Raw genomic sequence first — 24,451 nt, forward strand, 5'->3', positions numbered from 1 at the left:
AAGACCAACCATTTCATGTCAAACATCTAGCTGACCTGCACGTTGAACCAGACCACATTTCATGTCAAACATCTAGCTGACCTGCACGTTGAACCAAGACCAACATTTCATGTCAAACATCTAGCTGACCTGCACGTGAACCAAGACCAACATTTCATGTCAAACATCTAGCTGACCTGCACGTTGAACCAAGACCAACATTTCATGTCAAACATCTAGCTGACCTGCACGTTGAACCAAGGACCAACATTTCATGTCAAACATCTCGCTGACCTGCACGTTGAACCAAGACCAACATTTCATGTCAAACATCTCGCTGACCTGCACGTTGACACAAGACAACATTTCATGTCAAACATCTCGCTGACCTGCACGTTGAACAAGACCAACATTTCATGTCAAACATCTAACTGACCTGCACGTTGAACCAAGACCAACATTTCATGGTCAAACATCTCTAGCTGACCTGCACGTTGAACCAAGACCAACATTTCATGTCAAACATCTAGCTGACCTGCACGTTGAACCAAGACCAACATTTCATGTCAAACATCTCGCTGACCTGCACGTTGAACCAAGACCAACATTTCATGTCAAACATCTCGCTGACCCCCTGCACGTGAACCAAGACCAACATTTCATGTCAAACATCTAGCTGACCTGCACGTTGAACCAAGACCAACATTTCATGTCAAACATCTCGCTGACCTGCACGTTGAACCAAGACCAACATTTCATGTCAAACATCTCGCTGACCTGCACGTTGAACCAAGACCAACATTTCATGTCAAACATCTAGCTGACCTGCACGTTGAACCAAGACCAACATTTCATGTCAAACATCTCGCTGACCTGCACGTTGAACCAAGACCAACATTTCATGTCAAACATCTCTGCCTGACCTGCACGTTGAACCAAGACCAACATTTCATGTCAAACATCTAGCTGACCTGCACGTTGAACCAAGACCAACATTTCATGTCAAACATCTGCTGACCTGCACGTTGAACCAAGACCAACATTTCATGTCAAACATCTCGCTGACCTGCACGTTGAACCAAGACCAACATTTCATGTCAAACATCTAGCTGACCTGCACGTTGAACCAAGACCAACATTTCATGTCAAACATCTGCTGACCTGCACGTTGAACCAAGACCAACATTTCATGTCAAACATCTAGCTGACCTGCACGTTGAACCAAGACCAACATTTCATGTCAAACATCTAGCTGACCTGCACGTTGAACCAAGACCAACATTTCATGTCAAACATCTAGCTGACCTGCACGTTGAACCAAGACCAACATTTCATGTCAAACATCTAGCTGACCTGCACGTTGAACCAAGACCAACATTTCATGTCAAACATCTAGCTGACCTGCACGTTGAACCAAGACCAACATTTCATGTCAAACATCTAGCTGACCTGCACGTTGAACCAAGACCAACATTTCATGTCAAACATCTAGCTGACCTGCACGTTGAACCAAGACCAACATTTCATGTCAAACATCTAGCTGACCTGCACGTTGAACCAAGACCAACATTTCATGTCAAACATCTAGCTGACCTGCACGTTGAACCAAGACCAACATTTCATGTCAAACATCTAGCTGACCTGCACGTTGAACCAAGACCAACATTTCATGTCAAACATCTCGCTGACCTGCACGTTGAACCAAGACCAACATTTCATGTCAAACATCTAGCTGACCTGCACGTTGAACCAAGACCAACATTTCATGTCAAACATCTAGCTGACCTGCACGTTGAACCAAGACCAACATTTCATGTCAAACATCTAGCTGACCTGCACGTTGAACCAAGACCAACATTTCATGTCAAACATCTAGCTGACCTGCACGTTGAACCAAGACCAACATTTCATGTCAAACATCTAGCTGACCTGCACGTTGAACCAAGACCAACATTTCATGTCAAACATCTCGCTGACCTGCACGTTGAACCAAGACCAACATTTCATGTCAAACATCTAGCTGACCTGCACGTTGAACCAAGACCAACATTTCATGTCAAACATCTCGCTGACCTGCACGTTGAACCAAGACCAACATTTCATGTCAAACATCTCGCTGACCTGCACGTTGAACCAAGACCAACATTTCATGTCAAACATCTAGCTGACCTGCACGTTGAACCAAGACCAACATTTCATGTCAAACATCTCGCTGACCTGCACGTTGAACCAAGACCAACATTTCATGTCAAACATCTACGCTGACCTGCACGTTGAACCAAGACCAACATTTCATGTCAAACATCTAGCTGACCTGCACGTTGAACCAAGACCAACATTTCATGTCAAACATCTAGCTGACCTGCACGTTGAACCAAGACCAACATTTCATGTCAAACATCTAGCTGACCTGCACGTTGAACCAAGACCAACATTTCATGTCAAACATCTAGCTGACCTGCACGTTGAACCAAGACCAACATTTCATGTCAAACATCTAGCTGACCTGCACGTTGAACCAAGACCAACATTTCATGTCAAACATCTAGCTGACCTGCACGTTGAACCAAGACCAACATTTCATGTCAAACATCTAGCTGACCTGCACGTTGAACCAAGACCAACATTTCATGTCAAACATCTAGCTGACCTGCACGTTGAACCAAGACCAACATTTCATGTCAAACATCTAGCTGACCTGCACGTTGAACCAAGACCAACATTTCATGTCAAACATCTAGCTGACCTGCACGTTGAACCAAGACCAACATTTCATGTCAAACATCTAGCTGACCTGCACGTTGAACCAAGACCAACATTTCATGTCAAACATCTAGCTGACCTGCACGTTGAACCAAGACCAACATTTCATGTCAAACATCTCGCTGACCTGCACGTTGAACCAAGACCAACATTTCATGTCAAACATCTCGCTGACCTGCACGTTGAACCAAGACCAACATTTCATGTCAAACATCTAGCTGACCTGCACGTTGAACCAAGACCAACATTTCATGTCAAACATCTAGCTGACCTGCACGTTGAACCAAGACCAACATTTCATGTCAAACATCTAGCTGACCTGCACGTTGAACCAAGACCAACATTTCATGTCAAACATCTCGCTGACCTGCACGTTGAACCAAGACCAACATTTCATGTCAAACATCTAGCTGACCTGCACGTTGAACCAAGACCAACATTTCATGTCAAACATCTAGCTGACCTGCACGTTGAACCAAGACCAACATTTCATGTCAAACATCTAGCTGACCTGCACGTTGAACCAAGACCAACATTTCATGTCAAACATCTCGCTGACCTGCACGTTGAACCAAGACCAACATTTCATGTCAAACATCTAGCTGACCTGCACGTTGAACCAAGACCAACATTTCATGTCAAACATCTAGCTGACCTGCACGTTGAACCAAGACCAACATTTCATGTCAAACATCTCGCTGACCTGCACGTTGAACCAAGACCAACATTTCATGTCAAACATCTAGCTGACCTGCACGTTGAACCAAGACCAACATTTCATGTCAAACATCTAGCTGACCTGCACGTTGAACCAAGACCAACATTTCATGTCAAACATCTAGCTGACCTGCACGTTGAACCAAGACCAACATTTCATGTCAAACATCTAGCTGACCTGCACGTTGAACCAAGACCAACATTTCATGTCAAACATCTAGCTGACCTGCACGTTGAACCAAGACCAACATTTCATGTCAAACATCTAGCTGACCTGCACGTTGAACCAAGACCAACATTTCATGTCAAACATCTAGCTGACCTGCACGTTGAACCAAGACAACATTTCATGTCAAACATCTAGCTGACCTGCACGTTGAACCAAGACCAACATTTCATGTCAAACATCTAGCTGACCTGCACGTTGAACCAAGACCAACATTTCATGTCAAACATCTAGCTGACCTGCACGTTGAACCAAGACCAACATTTCATGTCAAACATCTCGCTGACCTGCACGTTGAACCAAGACCAACATTTCATGTCAAACATCTAGCTGACCTGCACGTTGAACCAAGACCAACATTTCATGTCAAACATCTAGCTGACCTGCACGTTGAACCAAGACCAACATTTCATGTCAAACATCTAGCTGACCTGCACGTTGAACCAAGACCAACATTTCATGTCAAACATCTCGCTGACCTGCACGTTGACCAAGACCAACATTTCATGTCAAACATCTCGCTGACCTGCACGTTGAACCAAGACCAACATTTCATGTCAAACATCTCGCTGACCTGCACGTTGAACCAAGACCAACATTTCATGTCAAACATCTAGCTGACCTGCACGTTGAACCAAGACCAACATTTCATGTCAAACATCTCGCTGACCTGCACGTTGAACCAAGACCAACATTTCATGTCAAACATCTAGCTGACCTGCACGTTGAACCAAGACCAACATTTCATGTCAAACATCTAGCTGACCTGCACGTTGAACCAAGACCAACATTTCATGTCAAACATCTAGCTGACCTGCACGTTGAACCAAGACCAACATTTCATGTCAAACATCTAGCTGACCTGCACGTTGAACCAAGACCAACATTTCATGTCAAACATCTAGCTGACCTGCACGTTGAACCAAGACCAACATTTCATGTCAAACATCTCGCTGACCTGCACGTTGAACCAAGACCAACATTTCATGTCAAACATCTAGCTGACCTGCACGTTGAACCAAGACCAACATTTCATGTCAAACATCTAGCTGACCTGCACGTTGAACCAAGACCAACATTTCATGTCAAACATCTAGCTGACCTGCACGTTGAACCAAGACCAACATTTCATGTCAAACATCTAGCTGACCTGCACGTTGAACCAAGACCAACATTTCATGTCAAACATCTAGCTGACCTGCACGTTGAACCAAGACCAACATTTCATGTCAAACATCTAGCTGACCTGCACGTTGAACCAAGACCAACATTTCATGTCAAACATCTAGCTGACCTGCACGTTGAACCAAGACCAACATTTCATGTCAAACATCTAGCTGACCTGCACGTTGAACCAAGACCAACATTTCATGTCAAACATCTAGCTGACCTGCACGTTGAACCAAGACCAACATTTCATGTCAAACATCTCGCTGACCTGCACGTTGAACCAAGACCAACATTTCATGTCAAACATCTAGCTGACCTGCACGTTGAACCAAGACCAACATTTCATGTCAAACATCTCGCTGACCTGCACGTTGAACCAAGACCAACATTTCATGTCAAACATCTAGCTGACCTGCACGTTGAACCAAGACCAACATTTCATGTCAAACATCTCGCTGACCTGCACGTTGAACCAAGACCAACATTTCATGTCAAACATCTTGCTGACCTGCACGTTGAACCAAGACCAACATTTCATGTCAAACATCTCGCTGACCTGCACGTTGAACCAAGACCAACATTTCATGTCAAACATCTAGCTGACCTGCACGTTGAACCAAGACCAACATTTCATGTCAAACATCTCGCTGACCTGCACGTTGAACCAAGACCAACATTTCATGTCAAACATCTAGCTGACCTGCACGTTGAACCAAGACCAACATTTCATGTCAAACATCTCGCTGACCTGCACGTTGAACCAAGACCAACATTTCATGTCAAACATCTCGCTGACCTGCACGTTGAACCAAGACCAACATTTCATGTCAAACATCTAGCTGACCTGCACGTTGAACCAAGACCAACATTTCATGTCAAACATCTAGCTGACCTGCACGTTGAACCAAGACCAACATTTCATGTCAAACATCTAGCTGACCTGCACGTTGAACCAAGACCAACATTTCATGTCAAACATCTAGCTGACCTGCACGTTGAACCAAGACCACAACATTTCATGTCAAACATCTCGCTGACCTGCACGTTGAACCAAGACCAACATTTCATGTCAAACATCTAGCTGACCTGCACGTTGAACCAAGACCAACATTTCATGTCAAACATCTAACTGACCTGCACGTTGAACCAAGACCAACATTTCATGTCAAACATCTAGCTGACCTGCACGTTGAACCAAGACCAACATTTCATGTCAAACATCTCGCTGACCTGCACGTTGAACCAAGACCAACATTTCATGTCAAACATCTAGCTGACCTGCACGTTGAACCAAGACCAACATTTCATGTCAAACATCTAGCTGACCTGCACGTTGAACCAAGACCAACATTTCATGTCAAACATCTTGCTGACCTGCACGTTGAACCAAGACCAACATTTCATGTCAAACATCTCGCTGACCTGCACGTTGAACCAAGACCAACATTTCATGTCAAACATCTCGCTGACCTGCACGTTGAACCAAGACCAACATTTCATGTCAAACATCTCGCTGACCTGCACGTTGAACCAAGACCAACATTTCATGTCAAACATCTAGCTGACCTGCACGTTGAACCAAGACCAACATTTCATGTCAAACATCTAGCTGACCTGCACGTTGAACCAAGACCAACATTTCATGTCAAACATCTAGCTGACCTGCACGTTGAACCAAGACCAACATTTCATGTCAAACATCTCGCTGACCTGCACGTTGAACCAAGACCAACATTTCATGTCAAACATCTAGCTGACCTGCACGTTGAACCAAGACCAACATTTCATGTCAAACATCTCGCTGACCTGCACGTTGAACCAAGACCAACATTTCATGTCAAACATCTCGCTGACCTGCACGTTGAACCAAGACCAACATTTCATGTCAAACATCTCGCTGACCTGCACGTTGAACCAAGACCAACATTTCATGTCAAACATCTAGCTGACCTGCACGTTGAACCAAGACCAACATTTCATGTCAAACATCTTGCTGACCTGCACGTTGAACCGAGACCAACATTTCATGTCAAACATCTAGCTGACCTGCACGTTGAACCGAGACCAACATTTCATGTCAAACATCTCGCTGACCTGCACGTTGAACCAAGACCAACATTTCATGTCAAACATCTAGCTGACCTGCACGTTGAACCAAGACCAACATTTCATGTCAAACATCTAGCTGACCTGCACGTTGAACCAAGACCAACATTTCATGTCAAACATCTAGCTGACCTGCACGTTGAACCAAGACCAACATTTCATGTCAAACATCTAGCTGACCTGCACGTTGAACCAAGACCAACATTTCATGTCAAACATCTTGCTGACCTGCACGTTGAACCAAGACCAACATTTCATGTCAAACATCTCGCTGACCTGCACGTTGAACCAAGACCAACATTTCATGTCAAACATCTAGCTGACCTGCACGTTGAACCAAGACCAACATTTCATGTCAAACATCTAACTGACCTGCACGTTGAACCAAGACCAACATTTCATGTCAAACATCTAGCTGACCTGCACGTTGAACCAAGACCAACATTTCATGTCAAACATCTTGCTGACCTGCACGTTGAACCAAGACCAACATTTCATGTCAAACATCTTGCTGACCTGCACGTTGAACCAAGACCAACATTTCATGTCAAACATCTAGCTGACCTGCACGTTGAACCAAGACCAACATTTCATGTCAAACATCTAGCTGACCTGCACGTTGAACCAAGACCAACATTTCATGTCAAACATCTCGCTGACCTGCACGTTGAACCAAGACCAACATTTCATGTCAAACATCTAGCTGACCTGCACGTTGAACCAAGACCAACATTTCATGTCAAACATCTAGCTGACCTGCACGTTGAACCAAGACCAACATTTCATGTCAAACATCTCGCTGACCTGCACGTTGAACCAAGACCAACATTTCATGTCAAACATCTTGCTGACCTGCACGTTGAACCAAGACCAACATTTCATGTCAAACATCTCGCTGACCTGCACGTTGAACCAAGACCAACATTTCATGTCAAACATCTAGCTGACCTGCACGTTGAACCAAGACCAACATTTCATGTCAAACATCTCGCTGACCTGCACGTTCAACCAAGACCAACATTTCATGTCAAACATCTCGCTGACCTGCACGTTGAACCAAGACCAACATTTCATGTCAAACATCTAGCTGACCTGCACGTTGAACCAAGACCAACATTTCATGTCAAACATCTTGCTGACCTGCACGTTGAACCAAGACCAACATTTCATGTCAAACATCTCGCTGACCTGCACGTTGAACCAAGACCAACATTTCATGTCAAACATCTAGCTGACCTGCACGTTGAACCAAGACCAACATTTCATGTCAAACATCTCGCTGACCTGCACGTTGAACCAAGACCAACATTTCATGTCAAACATCTCGCTGACCTGCACGTTGAACCAAGACCAACATTTCATGTCAAACATCTCGCTGACCTGCACGTTGAACCAAGACCAACATTTCATGTCAAACATCTAGCTGACCTGCACGTTGAACCAAGACCAACATTTCATGTCAAACATCTAGCTGACCTGCACGTTGAACCAAGACCAACATTTCATGTCAAACATCTAGCTGACCTGCACGTTGAACCAAGACCAACATTTCATGTCAAACATCTAGCTGACCTGCACGTTGAACCAAGACCAACATTTCATGTCAAACATCTAGCTGACCTGCACGTTGAACCAAGACCAACATTTCATGTCAAACATCTAACTGACCTGCACGTTGAACCAAGACCAACATTTCATGTCAAACATCTAGCTGACCTGCACGTTGAACCAAGACCAACATTTCATGTCAAACATCTTGCTGACCTGCACGTTGAACCAAGACCAACATTTCATGTCAAACATCTCGCTGACCTGCACGTTGAACCAAGACCAACATTTCATGTCAAACATCTCGCTGACCTGCACGTTGAACCAAGACCAACATTTCATGTCAAACATCTCGCTGACCTGCACGTTGAACCAAGACCAACATTTCATGTCAAACATCTAGCTGACCTGCACGTTGAACCAAGACCAACATTTCATGTCAAACATCTAGCTGACCTGCACGTTGAACCAAGACCAACATTTCATGTCAAACATCTAGCTGACCTGCACGTTGAACCAAGACCAACATTTCATGTCAAACATCTCGCTGACCTGCACGTTGAACCAAGACCAACATTTCATGTCAAACATCTAGCTGACCTGCACGTTGAACCAAGACCAACATTTCATGTCAAACATCTAGCTGACCTGCACGTTGAACCAAGACCAACATTTCATGTCAAACATCTCGCTGACCTGCACGTTGAACCAAGACCAACATTTCATGTCAAACATCTCGCTGACCTGCACGTTGAACCAAGACCAACATTTCATGTCAAACATCTAGCTGACCTGCACGTTGAACCAAGACCAACATTTCATGTCAAACATCTAGCTGACCTGCACGTTGAACCAAGACCAACATTTCATGTCAAACATCTAGCTGACCTGCACGTTGAACCAAGACCAACATTTCATGTCAAACATCTCGCTGACCTGCACGTTGAACCAAGACCAACATTTCATGTCAAACATCTAGCTGACCTGCACGTTGAACCAAGACCAACATTTCATGTCAAACATCTAGCTGACCTGCACGTTGAACCAAGACCAACATTTCATGTCAAACATCTCGCTGACCTGCACGTTGAACCAAGACCAACATTTCATGTCAAACATCTAGCTGACCTGCACGTTGAACCGAGACCAACATTTCATGTCAAACATCTCGCTGACCTGCACGTTGAACCAAGACCAACATTTCATGTCAAACATCTAGCTGACCTGCACGTTGAACCAAGACCAACATTTCATGTCAAACATCTAGCTGACCTGCACGTTGAACCAAGACCAACATTTCATGTCAAACATCTAGCTGACCTGCACGTTGAACCAAGACCAACATTTCATGTCAAACATCTCGCTGACCTGCACGTTGAACCAAGACCAACATTTCATGTCAAACATCTAACTGACCTGCACGTTGAACCAAGACCAACATTTCATGTCAAACATCTAGCTGACCTGCACGTTGAACCAAGACCAACATTTCATGTCAAACATCTTGCTGACCTGCACGTTGAACCAAGACCAACATTTCATGTCAAACATCTCGCTGACCTGCACGTTGAACCAAGACCAACATTTCATGTCAAACATCTAGCTGACCTGCACGTTGAACCAAGACCAACATTTCATGTCAAACATCTAACTGACCTGCACGTTGAACCAAGACCAACATTTCATGTCAAACATCTAGCTGACCTGCACGTTGAACCAAGACCAACATTTCATGTCAAACATCTTGCTGACCTGCACGTTGAACCAAGACCAACATTTCATGTCAAACATCTCGCTGACCTGCACGTTGAACCAAGACCAACATTTCATGTCAAACATCTAGCTGACCTGCACGTTGAACCAAGACCAACATTTCATGTCAAACATCTAGCTGACCTGCACGTTGAACCAAGACCAACATTTCATGTCAAACATCTCGCTGACCTGCACGTTGAACCAAGACCAACATTTCATGTCAAACATCTTGCTGACCTGCACGTTGAACCAAGACCAACATTTCATGTCAAACATCTCGCTGACCTGCACGTTGAACCAAGACCAACATTTCATGTCAAACATCTCGCTGACCTGCACGTTGAACCAAGACCAACATTTCATGTCAAACATCTCGCTGACCTGCACGTTGAACCAAGACCAACATTTCATGTCAAACATCTCGCTGACCTGCACGTTGAACCAAGACCAACATTTCATGTCAAACATCTAGCTGACCTGCACGTTGAACCGAGACCAACATTTCATGTCAAACATCTCGCTGACCTGCACGTTGAACCAAGACCAACATTTCATGTCAAACATCTAGCTGACCTGCACGTTGAACCAAGACCAACATTTCATGTCAAACATCTAGCTGACCTGCACGTTGAACCAAGACCAACATTTCATGTCAAACATCTAGCTGACCTGCACGTTGAACCAAGACCAACATTTCATGTCAAACATCTCGCTGACCTGCACGTTGAACCAAGACCAACATTTCATGTCAAACATCTAACTGACCTGCACGTTGAACCAAGACCAACATTTCATGTCAAACATCTAGCTGACCTGCACGTTGAACCAAGACCAACATTTCATGTCAAACATCTTGCTGACCTGCACGTTGAACCAAGACCAACATTTCATGTCAAACATCTCGCTGACCTGCACGTTGAACCAAGACCAACATTTCATGTCAAACATCTAGCTGACCTGCACGTTGAACCAAGACCAACATTTCATGTCAAACATCTAACTGACCTGCACGTTGAACCAAGACCAACATTTCATGTCAAACATCTAGCTGACCTGCACGTTGAACCAAGACCAACATTTCATGTCAAACATCTTGCTGACCTGCACGTTGAACCAAGACCAACATTTCATGTCAAACATCTCGCTGACCTGCACGTTGAACCAAGACCAACATTTCATGTCAAACATCTAGCTGACCTGCACGTTGAACCAAGACCAACATTTCATGTCAAACATCTAGCTGACCTGCACGTTGAACCAAGACCAACATTTCATGTCAAACATCTCGCTGACCTGCACGTTGAACCAAGACCAACATTTCATGTCAAACATCTTGCTGACCTGCACGTTGAACCAAGACCAACATTTCATGTCAAACATCTCGCTGACCTGCACGTTGAACCAAGACCAACATTTCATGTCAAACATCTCGCTGACCTGCACGTTGAACCAAGACCAACATTTCATGTCAAACATCTCGCTGACCTGCACGTTGAACCAAGACCAACATTTCATGTCAAACATCTCGCTGACCTGCACGTTGAACCAAGACCAACATTTCATGTCAAACATTTGTTAATGACTAATGTAATGTTAATACTTTAACTAGACCAAAAAAATATGGCAGCACAAACGACAGAACATTTTCACCTAGTTGGGGGTGATAGTGCATGGAATATCAATACAACAATTGTAGGTTCACCCTCTCAATCAGTAAGTGAAGTATGCAGAAGAAGTCATCAGTAGGACGTCTTCTTGACCTATATTTTCCTGCTTTGCAAGTAAGCAAAGTTTCAAACAATAAATAAGTAATTAAGAAAAGATTGGAAGTTCCTTGGTGTGAGAATGATGACGTGAACAGTCCACAGATCCATCATCCATCCACCACTTGTCCCTTTAGGGGGGCTGGAGTTCCAATGGTGATTTTCTCAGTTTCTAACATTGATCAGACACACTTGAATAACATAGAAATGCGCAGTGAAGAAGGAAGGATGCAGCCTGTATTGGCCACACCACTCCGTGTGAGACCCTGCCAACTGCTACTGCTCGCTGACTTGAGTCCAGCCGTCCTACCACTCCAAGAATATTACAGAAACATCAGTTTTTAGTTAGCCTCATTATGTCGCCCATTCAGCAGCGTGAAAATGAATACAACAATCTTCTTTAGGCTTATATGTTGTGCATCTCCTTTAATGTTCTCCCACCTGTTTAGTTGTCTTTACCACAGAATACACAGGATTGTTTTGTCGTGACATGCTTACGTCACTTCCTGTCAACGGGAAAAGACGCAGAGAAAAAACTCCCCTCTTGCTATTTTTAATATAAAAGTTCCTGACCTCCGATTGTGGTCTCTGGTACCGAGGAATTTTAGGACGTCTTGGAACTGCTGTTGGTCCTTGAGAGGCACAGATTTGCTGAAAAGAACAAACTAGAAGCATCACTGAGACTAGCAACTAAAGCAGTTGCCTAGCAACCCAAAGCCACGCGAAGATCAATCTGCAGGAGTTTGGGAGTGTTTTCTGACCATAGAGAGTGATCTCGTTTGACAACTCCGATTGAGCTCTGATCGGCGCAAAGGTACCAAACTGAAATGTACAAGTTAAAAGTGTGGTAAAGTGTTTGTTTAAAGCGCTGAAAACCGCCATATACAGTAAATAAGGTAGTGTGTCATTATTGGCAACTAGCTAGCCTTACAGATTAGCCTTCAATGATTTTGTAGACTTAAAACAGATCAGGATGAATTTATTTCAAATATGAGAAGCCAACCTTTGACCCAGCGCACTACTTTTAGCACTCCAACTACACAAGGACTTCTTTCACATATGTCAAACAAAAATGGAAAACCTGGAAATGATTTCAGTCATGACAAGTGTCTCTACTTCAATTACATTGCCCTTTTACTTGCTACATGAACACTCTCTACTTCAATTACATTGCCCTTTTACTTGCTACATGAACACTCTCTACTTCAATTACATTGCCCTTTTACTTGCTACATGAACACTCTCTACTTCAATTACATTGCCCTTTTACTTGCTACATGAACACTCTCTACTTCAATTACATTGCCCTTTTACTTACTACATGAACACTCTCTACTTCAATTACATTGCCCTTTTACTTGCTACATGAACACTCTCTACTTCAATTACATTGCCCTTTTACTTGATACATAAACACTCTCTACTTCAATTACATTGCCCTTTTACTTGCTACATGAACACTCTCTACTTCAATTACATTGCCCTTTTACTTGCTACATGAACACTCTCTACTTCAATTACATTGCCCTTTTACTTGCTACATGAACACTCTCTACTTCAATTACATTGCCCTTTTACTTGCTACATGAACACTCTCTACTTCAAGTACATTGCCCTTTTACTTGCTACATGAACACTCTCTACTTCAATTACATTGCCCTTTTACTTGCTACATGAACACTCTCTACTTCAATTACATTGCCCTTTTACTTGCTACATGAACACTCTCTACTTCAATTACATTGCCCTTTTACTTGCTACATGAACACTCTCTACTTCAATTACATTGCCCTTTTACTTGCTACATGAACACTCTCTACTTCAATTACATTGCCCTTTTACTTGCTACATAAACACTCTCTACTTCAATTACATTGCCCTTTTACTTGCTACATGAACACTCTCTACTTCAATTACATTGCCCTTTTACTTGCTACATGAACACTCTCTACTTCAATTACATTGCCCTTTTACTTGCTACATGAACACTCTCTACTTCAATTACATTGCCCTTTTACTTGCTACATAAACACTCTCTACTTCAATTACATTGCCCTTTTACTTACTACATGAACACTCTCTACTTCAATTACATTGCCCTTTTACTTGCTACATGAACACTCTCTACTTCAATTACATTGCCCTTTTACTTGCTACATGAACACTCTCTACTTCAATTACATTGCCCTTTTACTTGCTACATGAACACTCTCTACTTCAATTACATTGCCCTTTTACTTGCTACATGAACACTCTCTACTTCAATTACATTGCCCTTTTACTTGCTACATAAACACTCTCTACTTCAAGTACATTGCCCTTTTACTTGCTACATGAACACTCTCTACTTCAATTACATTGCCCTTTTACTTGCTACATGAACACTCTCTACTTCAATTACATTGCCCTTTTACTTGCTACATAAGCACTCTCTACTTCAATTACATTGCCCTTTTACTTGCTACATAAACACTCTCTACTTCAATTACATTGCCCTTTTACTTGCTACATGAACACTCTCTACTTCAAGTACATTGCCCTTTTACTTGCTACATAAACACTCTCTACTTCAATTACATTGCCCTTTTACTTGCTACATGAACACTCTCTACTTCAATTACATTGCCCTTTTACTTGCTACATGAACACTCTCTACTTCAATTACATTGCCCTTTTACTTGCTACATAAACACTCTCTACTTCAATTACATTGCCCTTTTACTTGCTATATGAACACTCTCTACTTCAATTACATTGCCCTTTTACTTGCTACATGAACACTCTCTACTTCAATTACATTGCCCTTTTACTTGCTACATGAACACTCTCTACTTCAATTACATTGCCCTTTTACTTGCTACATAAACACTCTCTACTTCAATTACATTGCCCTTTTACTTGCTACATGAACACTCTCTACTTCAAGTACATTGCCCTTTTACTTGCTACATAAACACTCTCTACTTCAATTACATTGCCCTTTTACTTGCTACATGAACACTCTCTACTTCAATTACATTGCCCTTTTACTTGCTACATGAACACTCTCTACTTCAATTACATTGCCCTTTTACTTGCTACATGAACACTCTCTACTTCAATTACATTGCCCTTTTACTTGCTACATGAACACTCTCTACTTCAATTATATTGCCCTTTTACTTGCTACATGAACACTCTCTACTTCAATTACATTGCCCTTTTACTTGCTACATGAACACTCTCTACTTCAATTACATTGCCCTTTTACTTGCTACATGAACACTCTCTACTTCAATTACATTGCCCTTTTACTTGCTACATAAACACTCTCTACTTCAATTACATTGCCCTTTTACTTGCTACATGAACACTCTCTACTTCAATTACATTGCCCTTTTACTTGCTACATGAACACTCTCTACTTCAATTACATTGCCCTTTTACTTGCTACATGAACACTCTCTACTTCAATTACATTGCCCTTTTACTTGCTACATGAACACTCTCTACTTCAATTATATTGCCCTTTTACTTGCTACATGAACACTCTCTACTTCAATTACATTGCCCTTTTACTTGCTACATGAACACTCTCTACTTCAATTACATTGCCCTTTTACTTGCTACATAAACACTCTCTACTTCAATTACATTGCCCTTTTACTTGCTACATAAACACTCTCTACTTCAATTACATTGCCCTTTTACTTGCTACATGAACACTCTCTACTTCAATTATATTGCCCTTTTACTTGCTACATGAACACTCTCTACTTCAATTACATTGCCCTTTTACTTGCTACATGAACACTCTCTACTTCAATTACATTGCCCTTTTACTTGCTACATAAACACTCTCTACTTCAATTACATTGCCCTTTTACTTGCTACATGAACACTCTCTACTTCAATTACATTGCCCTTTTACTTGCTACATGAACACTCTCTGTGATTATTTGGCTGCACAACAACATGATCTTGGCCTGGGCTTTTGTAAAAAAAAAAAATGTAATATTTTCTTTTTCATTTAAATCTTTCAGTCAGCTGGGACAGGTGTAATACAGTCAGGTGCTCACATGTGGTCCAAAGAATGCCCAGGTAGCTTCTGTGTTTGCATGAGAAATGAGGGGAAACACTACATGAGAAATGAGGGGAAACACTACATGAGAAATGAGGGGAAACACTACATGAGAAATGAGGGGAAACACTACATGAGAAATGAGGGGAAACACTACATGAGAAATGAGGGGAAACACTACATGAGAAATGAGGGGAAACACTACATGAGAAATGAGGGGAAACACTACATGAGAAATGAGGGGAAACACTACATGAGAAATGAGGGGAAACACTACATGAGAAATGAGGGGAAACACTACATGAGAAATGAAGGGAAACACACTACATGAGAAATTAGGGGAAACACTACATGAGAAATGAAGGGAAACACTACATGAGAAATGAGGGGAACCACACTACATGAGAAATGAGGGGAAACACTACATGAGAAATGAGGGGAAACACTACATGAGAAATGAGGGGAACACTACATGAGAAATGAGGGGAAACACTACATGAGAAATGAGGGGAACACTACATGAGAAATGAGGGGAAACACTACATGAGAAATGAGGGGAAACACTACATGAGAAATGAGGGGAAACACTACATGAGAAATGAGGGGAAACACTACATGAGAAATGAGGGGAAACACTACATGAGAAATGAAGGGAAACACACTACATGAGAAATGAGGGGAAACACTACATGAGAAATGAAGGGAAACACTACATGAGAAATGAGGGGAACCACACTACATGAGAAATGAGGGGAAACACTACATGAGAAATGAGGGGAAACACTACATGAGAAATGAGGGGAACACTACATGAGAAATGAGGGGAAACACTACATGAGAAATGAGGGGAAACACTACATGAGAAATGAGGGGAAACACTACATGAGAAATGAGGGGAAACACTACATGAGAAATGAGGGGAACACTACATGAGAAATGAGGGGAAACACTACATGAGAAATGAGGGGAAACACTACATGAGAAATGAGGGGAAACACTACATGAGAAATGAGGGGAAACACTACATGAGAAATGAAGGGAAACACACTACATGAGAAATTAGGGGAAACACTACATGAGAAATGAAGGGAAACACTACATGAGAAATGAGGGGAACCACACTACATGAGAAATGAGGGGAAACACTACATGAGAAATGAGGGGAAACACTACATGAGAAATGAGGGGAACACTACATGAGAAATGAGGGGAAACACTACATGAGAAATGAGGGGAACACTACATGAGAAATGAGGGGAAACACTACATGAGAAATGAGGGGAAACACTACATGAGAAATGAGGGGAAACACTACATGAGAAATGAGGGGAAACACTACATGAGAAATGAGGGGAAACACTACATGAGAAATGAAGGGAAACACACTACATGAGAAATGAGGGGAAACACTACATGAGAAATGAAGGGAAACACTACATGAGAAATGAGGGGAACCACACTACATGAGAAATGAGGGGAAACACTACATGAGAAATGAGGGGAAACACTACATGAGAAATGAGGGGAACACTACATGAGAAATGAGGGGAAACACTACATGAGAAATGAGGGGAAACACTACATGAGAAATGAGGGGAAACACTACATGAGAAATGAGGGGAAACACTACATGAGAAATGAGGGGAACACTACATGAGAAATGAGGGGAAACACTACATGAGAAATGAGGGGAAACACTACATGAGAAATGAGGGGAAACACTACATGAGAAATGAGGGGAACACTACATGAGAAATGAGGGGAAACACTACATGAGAAATGAGGGGAAACACTACATGAGAAATGAGGGGAACACTACATGAGAAATGAGGGGAAACACTACATGAGAAATGAGGGGAAACACTACATGAGAAATGAGGGGAACACTACATGAGAAATGAGGGGAAACACTACATGAGAAATGAGGGGAAACACTACATGAGAAATGAGGGGAAACACTACATGAGAAATGAAGGGAAACACACTACATGAGAAATGAGGGGAAACACTACATGAGAAATGAGGGGAAACACTACATGAGAAATGAGGGGAACACTACATGAGAAATGAGGGGAAACACTACATGAGAAATGAGGGGAAACACTACATGAGAAATGAGGGGAACACTACATGAGAAATGAGGGGAAACACTACATGAGAAATGAGGGGAAACACTACATGAGAAATGAGGGGAAACACTACATGAGAAATGAAGGGAAACACACTACATGAGAAATGAGGGGAAACACTACATGAGAAATGAGGGGAAACACTACATGAGAAATGAGGGGAAACACTACATGAGAAATGAGGGGAAACACTACATGAGAAATGAGGGGAACACTACATGAGAAATGAGGGGAAACACTACATGAGAAATGAGGGGAACACTACATGAGAAATGAAGGGAAACACTACATGAGAAATGAGGGGAAACACTACATGAGAAATGAGGGGAAACACTACATGAGAAATGAGGGGAAACACTACATGAGAAATGAGGGGAACACTACATGAGAAATGAGGGGAAACACTACATGAGAAATGAGGGGAAACACTACATGAGAAATGAGGGGAAACACTACATGAGAAATGAGGGGAAACACTACATGAGAAATGAGGGGAACACTACATGAGAAATGAGGGGAAACACTACATGAGAAATGAGGGGAAACACTACATGAGAAATGAGGGGAACACTACATGAGAAATGAGGGGAAACACTACATGAGAAATGAGGGGAAACACTACATGAGAAATGAGGGGAACACTACATGAGAAATGAGGGGAAACACTACATGAGAAATGAGGGGAAACACTACATGAGAAATGAGGGGAAACACTACATGAGAAATGAAGGGAAACACACTACATGAGAAATGAGGGGAAACACTACATGAGAAATGAGGGGAAACACTACATGAGAAATGAGGGGAAACACTACATGAGAAATGAGGGGAAACACTACATGAGAAATGAGGGGAAACACTACATGAGAAATGAGGGGAACACTACATGAGAAATGAGGGGAAACACTACATGAGAAATGAGGGGAAACACTACATGAGAAATGAGGGGAAACACTACATGAGAAATGAGGGGAAACACTACATGAGAAATGAGGGGAAACACTACATGAGAAATGAGGGGAACACTACATGAGAAATGAGGGGAACACTACATGAGAAATGAGGGGAAACACTACATGAGAAATGAGGGGAACACTACATGAGAAATGAGGGGAAACACTGCTCTGTTCCCATTCACACAAGATTTGAAGTCCACCAAATCCACATTCCTCCTTCTTTGCTGCTTCCTGCTCTTTTAGGCCTCACATGCATTTTAGGAAGTGATTGAGTAACACAACTTGTTCTTCATCTCTTTTCATAAAGCAATCCTGAGAACACTTTCTGCAATATGGAGGCTCATTGATCAGTCCTCAAACATCTTTCTTGTAAACGGACTAGAAATGTCTATGGCAGTTATATTCCTCTCATGCAAAGATGAGAGGAAATGTGTGTAGCCTGGAAAGGATGTACGCTACAAAGAGACAAAGGTGCATCAGCAAAATAATGTTTCATACACGTGGCAGCCAAAGATGACATCCAGGTGGACTGTAGGATTATTCTGGTTACTTGTCTCATTTGGCACGAAAGGAATGACTGAGCTTGCTTTGTCAGCCTTTTGGGTCCTTCATTGAAATGCATGAAGTTGTACTAACATCCTTACAGGAAGTATTACCCAGTGGGGAAAAAGTGAAAGGACTCATGATGTTCTTGGTTGAGGAGATGACTGAAAGGAATGTTTAACATTCCGAAGGCAGATAGACCTTTTCAACAATTAGATGTCCCTTAAATCAACCCGGGTATTGAACATATTGCCTGTTTTTTCCACCCTTTAGGACTCTCCGTCAGCATCTCTACCTTCAGCCTGGTGGCCATTGCCGTTGAGCGATATAGTGCCATCTGCAACCCGCTGAAGTCCAGAGCCTGGCAAACCAAATCCCACGCATACCGTGTTATTGCTGCTACCTGGGTGCTCTCACTCCTTATCATGATTCCTTATCCCGTGTTCAGCATCATCAAGACTTTCCCCAAGACCAATGACACTGTGGGCCGCATGTGCCGCCTCCACTGGCCCAGTCAACAAGCCGAGCAAACTTGGTATGTATGCATTATCCATCCATCCATCCATCCATCCATCCACATTTTGTGGGACACACTGTAAACACATTTGTACATTCCGCAGTATTGCACTTTCCAAATCCTCACAATAATGCCATGACATGTGATGGTATCAAACGAAAACTTGGTCAGTGTAGTTTTTTTCTGGCGCTTTTGCGTTGGCCGGTCTTAAAATAAACTACTTCTCACAAAATCATCTGCAGAGCGCGGGACTGGCACGGCGGGGCCCTGGCACGGCGTAAAGAAAGTAAAAGGAGGAAGAAAGTGGGAGAAGTGTGTTTGTAGCAGATAAGAGGAATTGGGTGTTGTTGATAAATGGCGTTCGCTTTGCATAGTAGAGTTTTAACTTGCACTTACAGATGTAGCGACCAACTGTATTTACTGACAGTGGTTTTCTGAAGTGTTCCTGAACCTTTGTGGTGATATCCTTTACACACTGATATGTTGAAGAGGCACCTGGGGATAGGTTGATTGGCAACACTAAATGGTCCCTAGTGTGTGAATGTGAGTGTGAAAGTTGTCTGTCTATCTGTGTTGGCCCTGCGATGAGGTGGCGACTTGTCCAGGGTGTACCCCGCCTTCCGCCCGATTGTAGCTGAGATAGGCTCCAGCGCCCCCCGCAACCCCGAAGGGAATACGCGGTAAAAAATGGATGGATGGATGGATGTTGAAGAGGTTCATTTAGCCTACTGATGTGTATTTATATATGGTTGATTTATATAGGCTAGTTAGGTAAAGTTTTGTACCTGACAAGTTTCGACTCCCTTGCCTCTGCAGCCTTCATCCGAGGTGTCACGTGATGTTAGCGTGACGTCGTCTGTGACGTGTTATATGGATAGGTGTCCCCTAGTGTGAGCCGGGGGTAGTGCGGGGCGCCCCCTGTCGTCTGGATGTCTACCAAACGGCCGGGGGCGGCCCTGCAGGACTGTGTCCCAGGTGTGGGATGGTTGGTAGGCTCCTTCGTCCCTGTTGACAATCTTTGGGGCCCGCTTCCTGATTTCAACCGCCTCTTTGATCCACCATCTCTGATGAAGGCTGCAGAGGCAAGGTAGCCCAAACTTGTCAAGTACACAACTTTACCTTACCAGCCTATATAAATCAACCATTTCTATTTACACACTGATGTGGCTTTTTGATGCTGTACCACCTGAGGGATCCATCCATCCATGCATCCATCTTCATCCGCTTATCCGAGGGCGGGTCGCGGGGGCAGCAGCCTAAGCAGCTCTCCACAGCCACTTGGTCCAGCTCTTCCTGGGGGATCCCGTGGCGTTCCCAGGCCAGCCGGGAGACATAGTCTACCCAACATGTCCTGGGTCTTCCCCGTGGCCTCCTACCGGTCGGGCGTGCCCTAAACACCTCCCTAGGGAGGCGTTCGGGTGGCATCCTGACCCGATACCCGAACCACCTCATCTGGCTCCTCTCCATGTGGAGGAGCAGCGGCTTTACTTTGAGCTCCCCCCGGATGACAGAGCTTCTCACCCTATCTCTAAGGGAGAGCCCCGCCACCCGGCGGAGGAAACTCATTTGGGCTGCTTGTACCCACACCACAATTTTTCAGAGAGTCCTGTATTTCAGCTGAAGTTATTTGTGGATTTTTCTTTGAATCTCAAACATTTTTCCTGGCAGTTGTGGCTGAAATCTTTGCTGGTCTACCTGAATCCCTCATTTTGCACTTCTTAATCAGCGTTTGAACACTGCTGATTGGCATTCTCAATTCCTTGGATAACTTTGTATACCCCTTTCCTATTTTATGCAGTTCAATGACCTTTTCTCGCAGATCCTTTGACAATTCTTTTGCCTTCCCCATGACTCAGAATGCAGAAACGTGTGCAGCACTGGATGAAAGATGCAATGGTCTGTCAGAAGCCCAGAAACTCACTGAGCTTTTATACACACACATTCATTACAAACAAACATGTCACAGGTGAGGATTGGAACCTTGATTAGCCATTCAAACCTGTTTGTGTCAGGGTTGCCCCTGACAGTTTGGTTGCGTTTGTCTTAGTTTCCTGTCAGTGCTTTTATTTTGTCTTCATTTCCTGATTGTCTCTCTGAGTGCTGTCCCCTCAGCTGTGGCTGATTGGCACCGGGCCACACCTGGTGCCAATCAGCCAGCTGCTATTTATACCTGCCCTGCCCTCCAGTCACTGCTGGATTATTGTCACTTCTACCTGTAGCTTCTACCCGTCACTATTTGTCGTTGTAGCTCTGTCTACTTTTGTCCACTCCGCTCAAGTCATAGTTCCTTCGTGTCACAGTAAGTGTTTTTGTTTCTTGTCCACAGTTAGCCTTTGTGCTATTTTAGTTCATAGCCTAGTTTGTTCTCCGCCTTGTGCGCGCCTTTTGTTTGTACCCTTTTGTTTGTTTTTTGCTATAGTGTTTAATGAAATCATGTTTTCCTGTTCAATGCCTGCCATCATCTCTGCATCTTGGGGTTCGTCACCAACACACTCTGACAGATTGTGTCAACTTTTGTGCATGTTATCAGATCAAAGTCACTGGGGTATGTCAACTTTTGATCAGGGTCATTTGGGTACTTTCTTTTGTCATTTTGATTTAAAAAGAGTAAACACAGTTGTTTGCCAATAAAGAGCTTCACACAACCATCAAGCATGAGTGGAAGAAAGGTTTTTGTGTTATCATTCATATTCTCTGAAGAATGGCCAAGAAATCATAAATTCTCCCAGGGTATGGAAAAGAAATACTTTAATTTCAGTGAATTCTACCTATAAATATACTCCTCCCCCCTTATCCCCTCACCCCCCAATCTCCCGAATTTGGAGGTCTCAAGGTTGGCAAGTATGACCCGTGATCTTGTCCTTTCGGTCATAATGCTTCTTCAAGGTAGTGAGAGCGAGAGAAACACTAACAGGAATATTTTTTTTTATTGAATCTAATATTGAAGATACCATCTTGATCCGCTTTGTGTATCTGATATTTCTTTCTTTATAGTTAGTTGTATTCTGTTCATTATCATATGCAATAGTAGCTTCAATATGTGCTTTTTCAAACTTAACATTTTAAAGTCATCGCATTTGGTTGTCCTTGGTTTCTTTGGAAGTCTTTTATAGATGGAATCATTTATGTTCTCTGGCATATAACCTGTTTTGTATATTAAGTTCATTACATTCAAAATACACCCATGGGGTATCCTTTCCAAAAGAATGTATAACCCTCTTCTACTTCATTGAGTGAGCCTTCCTCGGGGAGTCGGGTCTCACTGAGTGCTGCCACATCCACTTTATAGCGCTTTAGCTCGCTGGCAACAAGTGCTGTTCTGCGCTGTGGTCTGTCCGGACTGGCATCCAGGAGTGTCCTTATGTTCCATGCTGCAATTCTAAATGGTATTATCTTTGTTTTTCAACTGCGTAATGGAATGTCCCGACAGGTGCGGTTTCCTGTCCTGGTACTGTGCTGAGTGGGCAATCTTTAGGCCACCTTTTCTAGGCCTTTCCCCAACTGGTGTGAGCAGTGCGGTCCCTAAATAGGGGCTGCTCAGATGCACAGGAGTCTGCCGGAAACAGCTGCCACTCAATCCGAGCTGCTGACGACCGTTGTCCCGTGCAGAGTTTCAGCTAAGAGCTTCCAGCTCATTCAAACCTGCCCCTGTTACTGGACGCTCCATCGCCGCCAGACTTTTGAGCTCGGAGACTCAGGTAAAGAAGATACCTGCGCAATGATGGTTTTTAGAGTGGCATGAGGGGTGCGCTTTTCCCAATGCCACTGCCTTGATTGTAAGGAGATGGTTCCAGTGGCAAGGGAGACCCTGGACGACCGGCATCTTCTTACAACTGCAGGAAGCTGCTGGAATCCAGGTTTTTGGGAAACCGCCTCAAAGCGTGCCGTCACCAGCTTGCTTTTCTGTCAGGGTGTGCTCCCTTAGCCTTCGTCCGTTTTTACAGCCATTGTGGTGCTTTTCACTGCTACCGTCTTCTGCCTGCTCTACCTTTGAGGTCTTCGGGACCACTCTTAGTCTGGACTCTACCATTCGACCTGTTTGGCTTGGGTAACCCTGCCCGGAGTACAAGACTCCAGCCGACAAAGCTCTAGGGGTCATGGAGACGCGCAAAGTGCCCCACCACGATAAGGTGGTGATCCCGTCGGGACACACACACACACACACACACACAAACACACACACACACACACACACACACACACAAGCACACACACACAC

The 24,451-nt window shown here is 43.4% G+C and overlaps 1 protein-coding gene across 3 annotated transcripts in view; it reads left to right on the forward strand.

Annotated features, from left to right (window-relative positions):
* Positions 1 to 24,451, forward strand: part of LOC133646150 (cholecystokinin receptor-like) — a 69,762-nt gene that overhangs the window by 38,073 nt on the left and 7,238 nt on the right. For all 3 annotated transcript variants that reach the window (XM_062041238.1, XM_062041254.1, XM_062041246.1), the window contains one exon: positions 19,989 to 20,250. In XM_062041238.1, the coding sequence (XP_061897222.1) occupies positions 19,989 to 20,250 (262 nt within the window). The remainder of the gene's footprint in view (positions 1 to 19,988; positions 20,251 to 24,451) is intronic.

This window comes from Entelurus aequoreus, linkage group LG01 (genome assembly GCF_033978785.1).
Source record: "Entelurus aequoreus isolate RoL-2023_Sb linkage group LG01, RoL_Eaeq_v1.1, whole genome shotgun sequence".
In the NCBI taxonomy this organism is placed as follows: domain Eukaryota; kingdom Metazoa; phylum Chordata; class Actinopteri; order Syngnathiformes; family Syngnathidae; genus Entelurus; species Entelurus aequoreus.